The sequence below is a fragment of the Trichechus manatus genome, unplaced genomic scaffold, assembly GCF_000243295.1.
Source record: "Trichechus manatus latirostris isolate Lorelei unplaced genomic scaffold, TriManLat1.0 scaffold00039, whole genome shotgun sequence".
In the NCBI taxonomy this organism is placed as follows: domain Eukaryota; kingdom Metazoa; phylum Chordata; class Mammalia; order Sirenia; family Trichechidae; genus Trichechus; species Trichechus manatus.
This window is the reverse complement of record NW_004443975.1, coordinates 1716156-1731591: the sequence shown is the minus strand read 5'-3', so window position 1 is coordinate 1731591 and position 15436 is coordinate 1716156. Positions and strand designations below refer to the sequence as shown.

The 15436-nt window shown below is 36.7% G+C and overlaps 1 protein-coding gene across 1 annotated transcript in view; it reads right to left on the bottom strand.

Annotated features, from left to right (window-relative positions):
- The window catches only part of FMN2 (formin 2), a 437381-nt gene that overhangs the window by 177022 nt on the left and 244923 nt on the right, over positions 1 to 15436 (bottom strand). The window contains exons 10-12 of the mRNA XM_023730863.1: positions 5489 to 5580; positions 5196 to 5325; positions 3071 to 3217 (exon numbers count right to left, since the gene is read on the bottom strand). Coding sequence (XP_023586631.1) covers positions 3071 to 3217; positions 5196 to 5325; positions 5489 to 5580 — 369 coding nt within the window. The remainder of the gene's footprint in view (positions 1 to 3070; positions 3218 to 5195; positions 5326 to 5488; positions 5581 to 15436) is intronic.

Below are 15436 nucleotides of genomic sequence, written 5' to 3'. Positions count from 1 at the left end.
TTGGCTGAGTTCTTTATCTCTTCATTTGATGTTTTAGGGTTTCAGGATTGTTGTATTCTCTGTTCGGCTTAGTTTTTCAGATCTTTGCTGTGGAGGGACGGCATGGTGCTTCTGCCTAGAGTGCCATTTTGCCGGAACTCTTGACACAGTGATATTTCTATTGGAAACTTCTCTCACTAGACAAGATTTACTTATAAAATGATTTACGTAACTTGACTTCCTTTTCTCTTTTCTAACTTGAAAATCAAGGAAATTGCTAGTGGTGCCTGAATCAATTAACCAAACGTTTATTCAAGCCTCCTGATTAGTATTCTAAAAGAAAATTCTGAGTGATCTGAATTAACAGCTCCCCTCTTGGAAATGTACAAATGGTATTTAGGAGTAGGTATAGTTATATTGTGTTATAGAGAAAGAACCAAGTTAAGAAGACTTTGCGTAAGTTTTCAGAAAGTACAAATTAAAAAGTCCACCACTCGTCTGTCAGTTTGTCATACTGTGGTGGCTTGTGTGTTGCTGTGATGCTGGAAGCTATGTCACCAGTATTTCAAACACCAGCAGAGTCACCCATGGCAGAGAGGTTTCAGAGGAGATTCCAGACTAAGACAGATTGGGGAGAAGGACCTGGTGATCTACTTCTGAAAAAATAGGTCAGTGAAAACCTTATGAATAGCAGTGGAACATTGTCTGATATAGTACCAAAAGATGAGCCCCTCCGGTTGGAAGGTACTCAAAATATGACTGGGGAAGAGCTGCCTCCTCAAACTAGAGTTAACCTTAATGATGTGGATGGAGCAAAGCTTTTGGGATCTTTATTTGCTGATGTCACATGACTCAAAATGAGAAGAAATATATAGAAAACAAAAATTCTCACAACTGGACCAATAAGCAACATCATGATAAATGGAGAAAAAACTGAAGTTGTCAAGATTTTCATTTTACTTGGAATCAATGTCCATGGAAGCAACAGTCAAGAAATTAAACAACATATTGCATTGGACAAATCTGCTGCTAAAGACCTCTTTAAAGTGTTAAAAAGCAAAGTTGTCATTTTGAGGACTAAGGTGTGCCAGAACCAAGCCATGGTATTTTCAATCCCCTCTTATGCATGTGAAAGCATATGAATAAGGAAGACCAAAGAAGAACTGACACATTTGAATTAGAATGTTGGTGAAAAATATTAAATACACCAAGGACTGCCAGAAGAATGAATAAATCTGTCTTAGAAGAAGTACAGCCAGAATCCTCCTTAGAAATGAGGATACTGAGACTTCGTCTCACATACTTTGGACATATTATTAGGAGCAACCAGTCCCTGGAGAAGGACATCATGTTTGGTAAAGTAGAGAGTTAGTGAAAAAGAGGAAGACCTTCAACGAGATCGGTTGACACAGTGGCTGCAATCATAGGCTCAACAACTGTTCTGTCATACATAGGGTTGCTATGAGTCAGAATCAACTCAACAGCACCTAATGATGATGAAATGAAATAATAAGACATTTTGTTTCTTCATTCTGTGTTTCATTTTTACCTAGATTACTCCTTAATCACTTAAATTTGTAGGATTTAAATTAATACGGGATTGATTAAGGTATATTAACCAATACAAAAAATAACCAATAGTCCCTTATTAATATATGATTACCAGAATCTATTTCAGATCCATTTTTTCATAAGTTAAACATTATATTGGTGCTATTTCTATTTCCACGTTAATCACAAAAGTTACTTGTTTGAATCCAAGAAGCAGTTTTAAGAACTATTTAAAAACTACCATGTGTTTTTAACAGAGCTTTTATTTTGGAACAAATGTTGATTTATCAAGTCTAATCTGATGAAGACTGTGAGAATGGCGCAGGACCGGGCAGTGTTTTGTTCTCTTATACAGAGGGTTGCTACGAGCTGGAAGCGACTCGACCACGCCTAACAACAATAACAACAATCTGATGAAAAATACATCCTATAAATATAACATCATTTGGACAAACATAACCGTAAAACCCACAAAAATTCCATGCTATGATGTACTAAGGAAGGACTATGTTTTCTTCAGTTTTGGATTGCAACTAGAATTGGAAAAGTAATAGTGCCCGGCATTTCATATAAGGTCAATGAAAGAACGTTAAGTGAATGTTGAGTATACGCATGAGTGAATAAACAAACGACCAAGTTGTGGACTGACAGATAAAAACAAAAAAAGCATCTCTCTGTTATGAGGAAGATTGTTTCATTATCTAGGAAGGACAATTCTATATATTTTCAGTTCTATAAGCCAAGGATTTAATTAAACTTAGTATTTGAAAAATAAATTTATAATTTCCTTCATCACACTTTTCTCCACAGCAACATTTTTTATCAGAGAAAAAGAATCCTTCTATTTTGTAAGTTGACAATCACAGACCTTCGTCTGGGACTCCAACCATCATGGCTGTTCATTCATCTTATTCTTTCTCACGGGCACTCTCACAATCTCTTAAGATACTAATTTTAAACTAACACAGTCTACAAGTAGGATCCAAAAACAATTAGGTTTGCAAAGAAGGTTGGAGAGTCCCAGAGATACCAGTTTCATGAAGAGAATGATTAAGTAGAAAGATTACCTTCTGTATTATATATTTATCTTTTATATTTTATTTACAAACTACTTTCACTTCTGTTGGGTTTGTTTTCAAAATGTGGGCTTGTTGGCCTCTACTGCTGAACACAGAAACGAGGACAATAACAGACATATGGTCTAAATTGTGGTAATTAATTAGTCTTTTAGAGTCCAAAATGATAAGTATTAGCAAACATGGTAAAGACAGAAGTGAAAAAAGCAATTCTAAAAATTTTATAATATAGCCTACTCAGTTATTCATTAAACAAGGGATTCAAAATTAATCAATTTAGGAAACATTATTATTCACTAAGTCACAAAAATGTAATGAGCATTAGTTTTATTTAGCTCAGAACATCAAGAAACATTTGACCTCACAACACAGATACTGATTATAACTGGTTTACAGTCCAATCTATTCCTGAGCCAAACATCTAATCTTCAATTTGCCTACATTCATTCATACAAAATACTTACACTGCTTTTGACATCTTTAAGCTTTGGAAGAATGTCTAATCCAAAGCCATCTGCCTGTCCCCGAGTCTTATTTCCACCGTTCATGTAGTTGCCAAAGGCAAGAACCAAACCCAGAACCTGCATAACCCCTGGGCCATTTTTTAATGTCTGCAAAACACGATAAAGAACAAGTTTTCTCTTATATAAGGTTTTGTTTGAATCATTTTAAGTCAGTGCCAGGTATTCATATTATACTAATAGTTATAGGTCACAACCAAACTTTGTCATTGCTCATTATAAGGTATATTTTAAGAGCAGTGTCTCCAAATTTAACTTTAAAAAAAGTAGTCACACACCAACAACCATTCAGGTGTACTTTTGTAAACTGAGAGACATCACTCTAGTCTCATGTCTACAATGTAATTATAAAAACAAAACAAATACACACATAAAAAAAAAACAAGGCTATAAATTGAGAATACAAAATAACATCATTGCCCTCATCCTAATTTTATTTACCTATGGAACAATACAAATTTTTGGCAGTTGTAGGAAAACAAAAGGTAGTCATAAAAGATTCATTTCCAAAATTAGATTTACCCTCAGAAAGTCCACTCACTTCTTTTACAAAACTAAGTTTAACTTGAATTTGCATTTCACTTCCTCTGAAAATCTGAGTCTTTAATAACATCTTCCCACTTTTCAAAATCATTTACCACACCAGAACAAATAGTAATATTGATTTTTGACAAATTGTTTTCTATTTTTTTAACATTTTACTGTGGTTTAGGTGAAAGTTTACAGAGCAAAATCGGTTTCTCAATCAACAATGTATACACAGAATTTTTTCATTACATTGGTTGTAATCCCCTCAGTGTGTCAGCATCCTCCTACTTCCATCCTGGCTTCCCCATTTCCATTCACCCAGCTTTCCTGCCCCTTCCTGCCATCTGAACTTTGTTTTTGAGTAAATGCTACCCTTTTAGTCTCATATATTTGAATGTTCTGAGCAGCTCATTCCTCACTGGTGTTATTGTTCCCCCATAGGCCTCCCTATTGTTTGGCTGAAAGGTGATCTCCAGGAGTGAGATCAGTTCCAAGTTTGAAGGTTGTCTAAGGGCCATAGTCTCAAGGGTTCCACCAGTCTCTATCAGACCAGTAAGTCTGTTTTTTTTTTTTTTTTTTTTAATGAATTTGAATTTTGTTCTACACTTTTCTCTCACTCTGTTTGGGACCCTCTATTGTGACCCCAATCAGAGCCATCAGTAGTTGGTAGCTGGGCACAATCTCAGTCTAGAAGAGGCTATGGTTGGTGTGGCCCATTAGTCTTTTGGACTAATGGTTTCCATGAGTCTTTGATCTTCTTCACTCTTCTTTGCTTTGGACGGGGAGAGACCAATAGTTGCATCTTAGATGGCAGCTCTCAAGTTTTTAAGACCCCAGTTGCTACTCACCAAAATAGGAAGTAGAACATTGTCTTTATGGATTATGTTATGCCAATTGACCTAGATGTCCCCTGAGACTATAGTCTCTAGCCTTTAATCCCAGTAACTCAGTCCTGTGAGGTGTCTGGTTACGGCTAAGGAGTTTTCATGACTATGCCTTCTGCATGCTCTATTATATACATGGGTATATTTGCATTATGCACAAATATGTATATAGAAATATCCACTGCCTATTTGTGCCAAGCATTTATTCTTATTTTCATAAGAATATTTACCTTCTGTTGAGCTGCACAGCTGTTCCTAAATCATTTGGTTGGAATAATTACGAACAATGTGTTGAATGGTCCTTCCAAAAATAAATAAAATACCTTCAAATTGCATTCATTTGGAAGTGTGATGTATGAGACGTCCATGGAGGGCAAAGATTTTGTTTTGGCCAAGGCAGAAGGGACAGACTATCCAGAAGCTGATACGCACTGGCCACATGTTAGCAATGCTATCCTACAGCAACTCATGCCAATCTGAGCATTTGCTTCGATCTTGGAGCACAATCATAAAATGCTCCATTCCATGGGCTAGCTAGCCTTCCCATTTAACGCATCTTTAGAGTAAATAAGAGAAAACATTTTGAAATCTGAATATGACTGAACTAGATTAAATATGAGAAATGAAGTTTCAGCTTTATATGGACCAGAACCCACCTCACACAATTTGTGCAGTAATTCTAGTTTGCGACGAATGGAGCAAATGCTTTCTGAAAATGTTGACTGGAACAGGATGCAAAAGACTCGCTCTGAAAAGTTGGGGATTAGTGACAGTTCATAAAGGAACCTAAGGAAATAAAGCCAAGTTCAGAGGAAAAATATAAGTCATATAAACAAACGTTTACCCTCTCATCATTCATAATAATTATGCATTTAAGACGCCACAATTTCCAAATGGAAAGAGCCCACTGTAGCATGTATGACCTCTACACAGTTATAAGGGTGCTTACTGTTCAGGTTTGTCCAGAGACTTGGCGTTTTCCTTGTCTTTGGACGATCGGCCATGCTTTTCAATCTTCTCCAGCTCATCTGACTGTGCTCTCTGGAAAAACAAAAGTTGAGCAGTTTTTCAAAATCTGGTCAACTGAATTCCTTATATAATAATGATCTTAATACAGCAAAACTATATATATTTTTATATTTCTTAGCATCTGTTTGTGGTAAAACTTGACTTAATTTATGAGGCATTTTAAAGTGTAAATACGTTTAATGCAAACCAGATCACCTCCAAATCTTTGAAATAATGTTGACTATTAGTGATCTGCAAAACATTTATTTATTCAAGTATGCTTTAAAACAATATACTTTTTCCTATCCTGTTATTTTGGCTGTTTATAACACTCTCTAGAAGGCAAGACTTTCATTTTAAAGTGCTATTTCTTATTTACAAATCAATCAAGTTAAATTCGGAAGTTATTTGATTCTTAAGTTTTTATAACACTTTTAAAGGAAAGAAGTACTTAACTATTGTAATCATTGTTATTGCTATTTGTATTTTGGAAGAAGAAAAGCAACATTGAATTATTAAGTTATGGAACAAAAATAAAAGGTTTTGGTCCTTCAGTCGAATTTTTAATTCAAAAATGACTCCAGACTTATCTTCCTCTAAGTGTCTTCCTTAACCCTTTATAATTTCAAAGGAAAACTTGGTCATCCTAAACTTGTTTCTTTATAGGATATCTTCTGCAGTTTTTTCATAAGGTAGAAGATTTTATCCACTTCAAGAAGCACAAACCTATTCATTTTTATAGAGCATTTACATGATTTTCATTTGCAGTCTTGCCTTTATTTTACAACAAAGATGTTTCAAAAAAAAAAAAAAAAAACCAAGATACTGTTCTCTAAATGCATTAAGGAATGTGAGTCAACTACCATATCTTGAGTTTGAGTCCAGTCCTTAGAACTTAAAAATTCCTTCAACATTTTGTTTAACAGAAAAGCAGCTCAGCCAAGAACTTCTGTGGAAGATAGAGCCTGAGAGATTTCTAGAGAATCTATACATGCCATCTAAACAAAACTATGTTCTGCTTTGTATTTGCTAAGTATTTTGAAATGTATATTGTAGCTGATGGGATTAAGTAACAAAGACTTGTTACCACTAAAGAAGCTTCTTTTAACAAGGAAAGAGGAACTGGTGATAGATCAGCCAAAGTAAAAAGCACATCCTCTGGCAGTTTGATAAATTTTGTATTTGGAATGTGATGCATCAAAAGTATACGAAGAAATAAAGGAGGAACATTTTATTGCAAATATCCCAAGCTACTCCAAAAACTAGGAACCTTCTTCTAGAATTTCAATTGCTTAGTGATCTCACTTTTTTTTGCCAGTTCACTGTGGACTTCCTGAGAATTTTGGTGGAATAATCATCACCTCATTTACTTATCCTAAGTTACCTATAAAGGTCATCCCCACAGATATTTTCAGAATACCACTTAAAGCCTCATTACAAGATGGCCTTTTAATAATGACCATAACCATCTTTTTGGCAAATAAGTGACCAAGGTAATATTATAAAAGAATATTAAAGTTAAGAATACTGATAAATCAAGGGTTGCTTTAAGACTGAGAGTTCCGCTCCAAAATATACTGTATAAAAACTTCCAGTCCTATAATCTCCTTGCTCTTTGGAAGAAATGAGAGCTTCTACCAGAGCAGCTCGCTAGTCTGTCATCTCTAAGATCAATCTCATTCTATAGCCAAAACCTCACCAGAAAAAAAAAAAAAAAATTCCAGTTTGCAATAACCTGGTGAAGTGATTATTGGTTGGTTGGTTTGATTTGAGTTATTTTATTTTGTTTTTTGATAGCCTGACATGGACTCAGCCTAGCTGAGTGCTAATCCCAGGGACTGAATGACTAGAACCCCAACCCATGGAACCAGTAAATGGCCCAGGGTCTTAAAAAACCAATCTCAATAGGCAGCTACAGGAGAAAAATAAAATAAAATAAAAATTGCCAAGGTAAATTGCAGGAATAATTAAAGATTCAAGAGAAGGGTAAGATTCCTTAGTGTCTTCAGAACAAAGTGCTTTGCTGGCTGTATTACAAAGTCAGTCCCCAAACTATTTGGTACATATGAATTACTAACTGTATACTCCATCATACCCTGCATTCTCTTGGACTCTTTTTGCTCCCTTCAGAAAGAAACAAAGCTGTCTTGGGCCAACAGTGCTGCTTTATGGCTACTAGATGATTTATCCGTCAGTATATCCATGCCCCATACACTCTTTTGCTTCCCCACCACCGTGTGTGCCTGATGCTGCCATCTCCATTCTTTTTCTCCCTGGAGCTTAGTTAAGTCCACCTCAAATAATCTCTGTCCTTCTCACTCTCGTATACACAGATATGTGTGTGTGTGTGTGTGTGTGTGTGTGTACATGCACACACGGGGGAATCACATGTATATATTCTTAATCCATGTAATTTTTCCCTTGCAATCAATTCAGAATAAAATATTCCTCTTTTTATCCAACAGTCTCAGAGATGCGACACACCTGAATCCACACATTCTGAAATATTAGTCATCTAAAAGAAACAGAAGCACAAATTTCTAAAGCCCTTGACACATCTTAGCTTGTATACTCCCCCACAAATTGCTGACTTGCAATGGTTATTCACTGTCTAAAATAGGGACTCTCCATAACTGGACAGTAGTATAGCTGCAGTTTTGTTTTCTACAAGGTTTAGAACAGTCGTTTGTGGGCTCTCCCAAGAACCAAACTGCTACTTACAATACAGTTCTATTAAAAATAAGTCAGAATTGTCAAGTGTCAATTTTCAAATGACTCCTTCTCCTATTCATTCAGTCTATCTGGTAGTGCTTTAGAAGAAACTTCACTAAAACAGCATATTTGTTTAACAGAAAAAAATCAAGAGAAATGTAAACAAAAATTATTAATTCACTTAAAATAATAAAATACCCATTACATGTTAATATGAACAATTTTATGAAAAATAACTTTTTTAAAATTTAGTAGAGTAGCATTGTTTTACATTTTTGCAACTCTAATGTCTTAATAGCTGGATTCTCAGATCTGCTTTTGCATTCAGTCTGTGGTGATAGGTTGTTTTGGTTGAAGTATAGGGAACGTCTAAACCCTCAGAATTTCCTGAGTGCACTTGTTATTCCTGGTGAGCCCCTCAACAGTTTGTGCTAAGGAGAAGACTCACAATGGAGGCTGACCTCACCGGGAAGACCAACTATGTGATTAGAAGTTTGGAGTTCTGAGTCTGACCTCCATTGCGTGGCCAGTGATTCAATCAACCATGCCTTCATAATGGAGCCTCAATAAAAATTCTGAACACTGAGGCTGGAGTGAACTTCCCTGATTAATTGGCCATATTCTGTATCACACATCAATATGACAGGAAGGTGATGTGTCCTGACTTCATGGGGAGAAGATAATGGAAAATTCATGTTTGGGACCCTCCCAGACCTCACTCTATGCATTTCTCCCTGTGGCTGGTTCTGATTTGTATCCTTTTGCTATAATAAAACTGTAATTGTTAGTATAGCACTTTCCTGAGCTCTGTGAGTCGTTCTAGTTAATTAGGGAATTTGAGAGGTTAGTGAGAACCCCCAAATTTGTGGCCAGCTGGTCAGAAGTAAGGGTGGCGGTGGCATGGGGTCCCCTGAGCTTGTGGCTGGTGTCTGAAGTGAAGACAGTCTTGTGGAGGACTGTGCCCTTAACCTGTGAAGTACAGCCTAACTCCAAGTAGTTGGTGACAGAAGTCATTTGTACTTTTCCAGGTAATTGTGGATATTCTTCTTTGATACTATGCTAAAACTCAGTAAGTAGTCATTTCTTAAAGGTTAGCTGCAACGTGGAAACTGAAACTATATCAACAAACATTTGTACTGTTACATGAAAATCTATTTTTTTGTCTTGCAAATAGAATGACTCTTTATCCATACATTATTTTATAACATCATGCACTGATCATTTGGAAAATATTGATTCACTGAGTTATGCAGATCTTCCAAAATGCTGACACGTGTCATTTTTTCTGACAGTTTGAGGGGAAAAAAGTCAACTTTTTTTCCTTGGTATCACCACTGATCTCACCAGAAAAATCTTTAAATACTGAGAAGCTGTCAAGCTTGTGGTGTTAGATACAAGTTTTCCATTTTTTAAAGATTTTTGCTTTACAGCTTGAATTTTAGCATTGGCAACAAATAACTATCATTTGTTTTCCCAGAAGTGACCAGTTCACTTTGCTCATTTTTAAGAAAACGTCTACCAAACACCCAGGTATGAATAAACAGTATGCCAGAAAGTTTTTCAAATAAAAATGGTGCTCAGTGAGAAGAGGGCTAGTTCAGTTCACAACTTAAAAAATCTCACAAAGGCTTTTTCTCCAAATAACCACTGTACTTTCGTATGCAGCAGAAATGTTTTATATCTACTTTCCGTTTTGTCATACAGAATATTAAAAAGACATAATCAAGAGTTGAGATTTAATAAAATTAATAAATTGTACTGCTTCAACAAAGGCACTCTTGAATGAAAAAAAAAAAACTTTTTTGAGTGCATGTGATAAAGAATTACAATGACTAATAGGACAGTTTGCTGCCACTGCCTGGATTCATGCTGAGATTTCAGCATTTTTTACCCACCATTGCTTTTGCACCATGAGTGCAAATGTCTACGATGTGAAAAAGAGGCAAGTAACTCCCATACAGGAGGCCTAGGTTCAATTCCTGGCCAATGTAGCTCATGCACAGCCACTCCTATCTCTCAGTGGAGACTTGTGTGTTGCTATGATGCTCAATAGGACTAAGATGAACTAGGAAGAAAGGTCTGGTCTGATGGTCTACTTCCAAAAAATAAACTAATGAAAATCCTATGGATCGCAATAGCCCGATCTCTTTGTACACGGTGTTGTCATGAGTCAGGGGCTGACTCAATGGCAGCTAACACAAAAACAACATTATTATGAAAATAGTTTTGACCTTGCAGATCCCTTGGGAAGGTCACAGGAATCCATGGGCATCCATGGACCACACTTTGTGAACTGATAATTGGTAAAAACTTCCTCTCAAGTTGATGATTAAATTCTCTCAACATCCCCAATCCTTAAACATTTCTAGTGACAAAAAGTCATTGTCTCCATCAACAGATCATTACACCTTTAAAGAACACTAACCCTTTCCCCTCAAATAATTATTTATATTAAACAGAATTGTTCCCTTTCAGTCCTTGGTTCTAGGTCTACTCTCTTGGGTCAATTCTAACTCTCTTTCAAATATTTAAGAAAGCGAAATTGTTCCTCCTTTGTCTTCTGGGCTAAGTACCATGGTTCTTTGTAATTAATATGGCATAAATTTGAGTCTCTTCACAATCATGTGGCTCTCTGAGTATGTTTCTGATTACTTACAAATGAGGCACCCACAAGAGAATGCATTTCTCCTGAGTGTGGTCTCAACCTTGAATAGTAGAGTCCAATTCTCGACTCCATTGTTCTAGAAAGACTGCTTCTGTTAGAGCAGCCTAAAATTAAATACATTTTCTAAGGTGACCAAACCACACTATTAACTCCTTTGAGTTATTAGTAGACTAAGAACTCTGAGGTTTTTTGCGTATTTACAGATAGGCTCTATTTTTCTCCTATTCTATGTTTATGCAATTATTTTAGACTCAAGCATAATAATTTATTTAAACTTTAGTTTTTATAGAGTCAGTTATTTGAAGATTTCTACATATTGAGATCATAATTTTGTTACCCTTCTGGGCAAAACAATACTTTGGGCCAGGTTAGTTTGAGAAAGCTTCATTAAAAAAAAGCTAAATTCTGTGTTTTGAGGAATATGTTGGCTCTAGACAGAGAACTACACTTATTAACTTGGCACTGTATTTGCCCTGCATCTTGCATTCCCACTATATATACTCACTCACATCATCACATCAGATCTTATGTCTGGAATACGCTTCATTCAGTTTGGCTACGGGCTCTTGATTTGATTAGGTATAATGTCCTTTAAAAGCCTGCATTGACCACCTTGATCCCCATGTAATTAATCTCTCTCCTAGGTGACAGCACGGGGCCTTATACTTGATTTGTTTTTTGCTACACTTATCACACAGTCTTAGTAGTGATATATGTATATGCCTACTTCTTCTACTGACTGCAGTTTAAGATTCTTGAGGACAAGGACCACGTCTTGAGTATCTCTACGGCCCTAGGGACCACTATGGTTTATGGGATATAGTTAGCAGTCTGTAGATTTTTTTTTTTTTTTTTTAACAATAAATTAAATCAGTAATTGAATAGGGAAAAAAGAAGGCCTTCAAAGTCAGGAGGGAGGAGAGAAGTAGAAAGAGGAAAGATAACACTGGACAATCTAAGAAACATGCAAGACATAATGATATACAGACAATACAAATTATTTATCATGATATTATTTATCAGTATAATGAGAGTTCTTATGAGGAAATGTGAACTCCAAAATAGACAGCTACACATGCATAAGACGGAATGGGTCATTTCAAATGCCAGTGCACACATAATAAAGAAGTAAGTAAGCAATGTTTAGCAAATATACGTATGAATGCACTCATCTATACATTCATTCAACACAATTCTATTGTGTACTTACCATTCATACCATATGCAGGAATACATATGTGTGTAAAGGCATAAAAATTAGGTCTAAGACACAATAGGTTTTTTTAAGCAATGTTAATTATGCCTGCAAGATTCTGCTCTTTAAGACACCATAACCAATAGTTTCTTGTCCACCATCTTAGCTTTATTATTACAAAACATGAGGGATCAAGAAAAAGCAAGTTATTTTCTGCCTGCTAAGGCCCCAAATACTTACTCTGACTTTACGTTTGTACCAGAACACAGAAATGTATCAGAGGTTATCTGGATAATTACTGGCTTTCTTTGACCTCTAAAGTAAATTTAGTCTCACGTCTTCTTTTCTGGTCCACCAGTTGTGACCATCAAGGTCGGGCTTTAAAAAAGACAAATTACAGGGATTCGTTCATCCAGTCATTCAAGGGCCTACTGTTTACCAGGTATGACACCAGGCAGTGGGGATAAAAAGATATATGTTGGGCTTCAGGTTCAAGTAACATCCATAATGTAACAAGCTGCTCGTAACACCAGTTGTGTTTGTTTAACCATCCTGCTGCTACCTTCTTCCACTGTTTTTTAAAATTACCTGTTACTGTAAATACATATATATGAAGGGGACACTAGTGATCCACCCATGGTTGAACATTCACTTGGGTCTTTCTTTATACCAACGGTGATGGGAGTCATTTATTAAAATAGGTTCCTTCTTCCTTATGCCCTAAAGCAGGGGTGAAGTTGTCAGAGAGTTACACAACAATTAATTAATAACATAAAGGAATTTCTAGGTTCCAAACACTCAAGTAACAAACCTCCCACTCTCAGTCATGTTCACATCCATGCAGAGTTGAACATCCTTTCTAAGATTAAATCACTCAGTCTTTGATGCTACAAGGATTATATTCTGCCTATTTCATTTCTTGCACTGTACACCCTTTCCCATTCCCAATCTTGTCATCTACAGAAGATTCCTACCAAAGTATTCCATTCTCAAGATTTACTGTGTTTGCCTAAAAATGAAATGGATCCCAGCTGCTGCTAGCCTGAAGGCAATCACCAGTTACCAAAGATTCATCGTATCTCAAACTCAGGCACATTCTTTCCCCCACCACTGGCCAGTACAGTCCCAGATTCTTGGCTGCCGTCACTGAGTTCACCAAATATTTTGACCTCCACTACCCCAGACCTAGACACCCACTGCAACTGAACTCTACTATTCCAATTTCTGAGAGTAACTGTAACTTGTGCAGAGGGAAAGAGATGGAGAGAGAAGAGGGAGACAAGAGAAGGAGGTTGGAGGGAGAAGTATTGAGACTGACTGCTTGCATTTATGCTGCCAGAGCCCATAATGGTGCTAAGCAAATGTTTTTCCAATGACGTTCCAAGAACACTAACTTAGATTTCTGAGATTCATTAGGAATTGCTGTATGATACATGTCTTTCTCTTGAAGACTCACAATGCTAAATACTCTTAGAAGTTATGAAATTATGCAGTTAAAAAGACAAATTTTGTTCAACAGTGTTCCCCATGTTTAACTGATCACGTAACATGAGTGTGGGTGTGTGTGTGAGAGAGACAGGCAGAGAGAAAGAGTGAATATGAATTGTGATACCCCCAAGCAAAGAGTGTTTTGAGGGAAACAAAGTAGAAATGCTGTGCCAGGTTACACTTTTACCAGTTCCTTTATTCAGCTTCTTTCCAGTTCCACAACGTAGCTATTCTCTTTCCTCAAACACCATCACCCCTGTCACTTTTACGTTTATTAGGTGATCCTGCCTCATACTATTGCTCCCTTTGGTTACATTACACCCCCCTTCCCTGGGCCTCTTCCTACCCCTCTGCTGATCCTTCTCAGTACCCACTGACAATCTCCTCCACTACCTGGCCACCATATGACAACTATCTTCAGCCCATGCTTCTCTTCTGAGCTCCCCACACAGACACGCAATTACTTTCTCAACATTTTTACCTGCATATATTATGAGTATCTCAAATGAAACACCTCTACAAACAAACTCATGTTTTCTTCCCCAAAGCCTTCAGTGATGCCCATTCCAGGAAACTGGACAACTAGCCACCCAGCCACCCATGCCAGAAAGCTGGGAATCATTCTGGACATCTCCCTCTACTTCACTTCTACATCCAATTAAGCACTCAGTCAATGCTGACAGCCAGGATTTTGGGGCAAGATTGTGTCCCAAAGGAATAAAGTATTCTTTCCCAAATTGTCCTTTATACCTGTGCTATTAGTTCCTCCTACTCCAACATCATCAGCAACCTTAGTCTTCCTATAATTATTCCTTTCATTTCTCCATCTCTTTACTAACCCTTGCCCTTCAGTTGAGGAATAGCCTCAAGTTTATTTAAAAAAAAAAATCCCTCACTACCTTCCGCCTTGCCCCTTCATCTCTCGCTCTACCTGTCCAAGATAATATTTTGAAGGCATAGTGACTTTCTTCCTCATCTTTTCTTCACTATCTATTTTCTCTCTCTCTCTGCAATCTGGCTTTTGTTCACCTTTAAACAACTCTCACTAAACTCAACAATGAACTTATTAGGGCCAGGAGTTTCATTTATAGAAAAAGTAATATCTAGCATTTACTGAGTTCTTAATATCTTTCAGGAACTCTGTAAAGTGTTTCACACGTGTAATATCTCATTTAATCAGTACAGCAGTCCTAACAGATAGGCAGTATTTTTATTACTATCGTCATCATCATCATCATCATCATACCCATTTTTATGATGAGAAATCTGAGTCTTAAAGTCTCAACAGGTAAGTGGAAGAGCCAAGGTCCAAACAATGTTGGAGTTGCTCTCAATACTTCATCTACTCCTGATGCCAGTGGCCGTACATCCATGTCTTTTTTCAGAATGCTCTACTGAGCTACTGAATACCTACTGAATGGTCCTAGGTCCCTAAAAACCAACATGGGGGCCAAGGTGGAGTCTTCTCATTCCTTGCTAATCCTCCCTTTTAAAGTCTCTGAAAGATGGAAGGAAGAAGATGGACTAGCCAGGACTCTAGGGTCTCCAGGAACAACATAGTGGTGAGGTACCTGGGTTTTCTGTGCACTAGAAAATGGGCAAAAAACCATAAATAGACATTTCACCAAAAAGAATACAAAGATGGCAAATAAGCACATTTAAAAAAATGTTCAACATCATTACCTATTAGGGAAATGCAAATTATAACCACAATGAATTATCATTATACATCTATTAAAACAGCTAAAAGTTAAAAAAAAAAAAAAAAAGAAAGAGAACACCAAATGCTGTCAAGAATGTGGAGCGGACTTCCGGCAAGATGGCGCTCT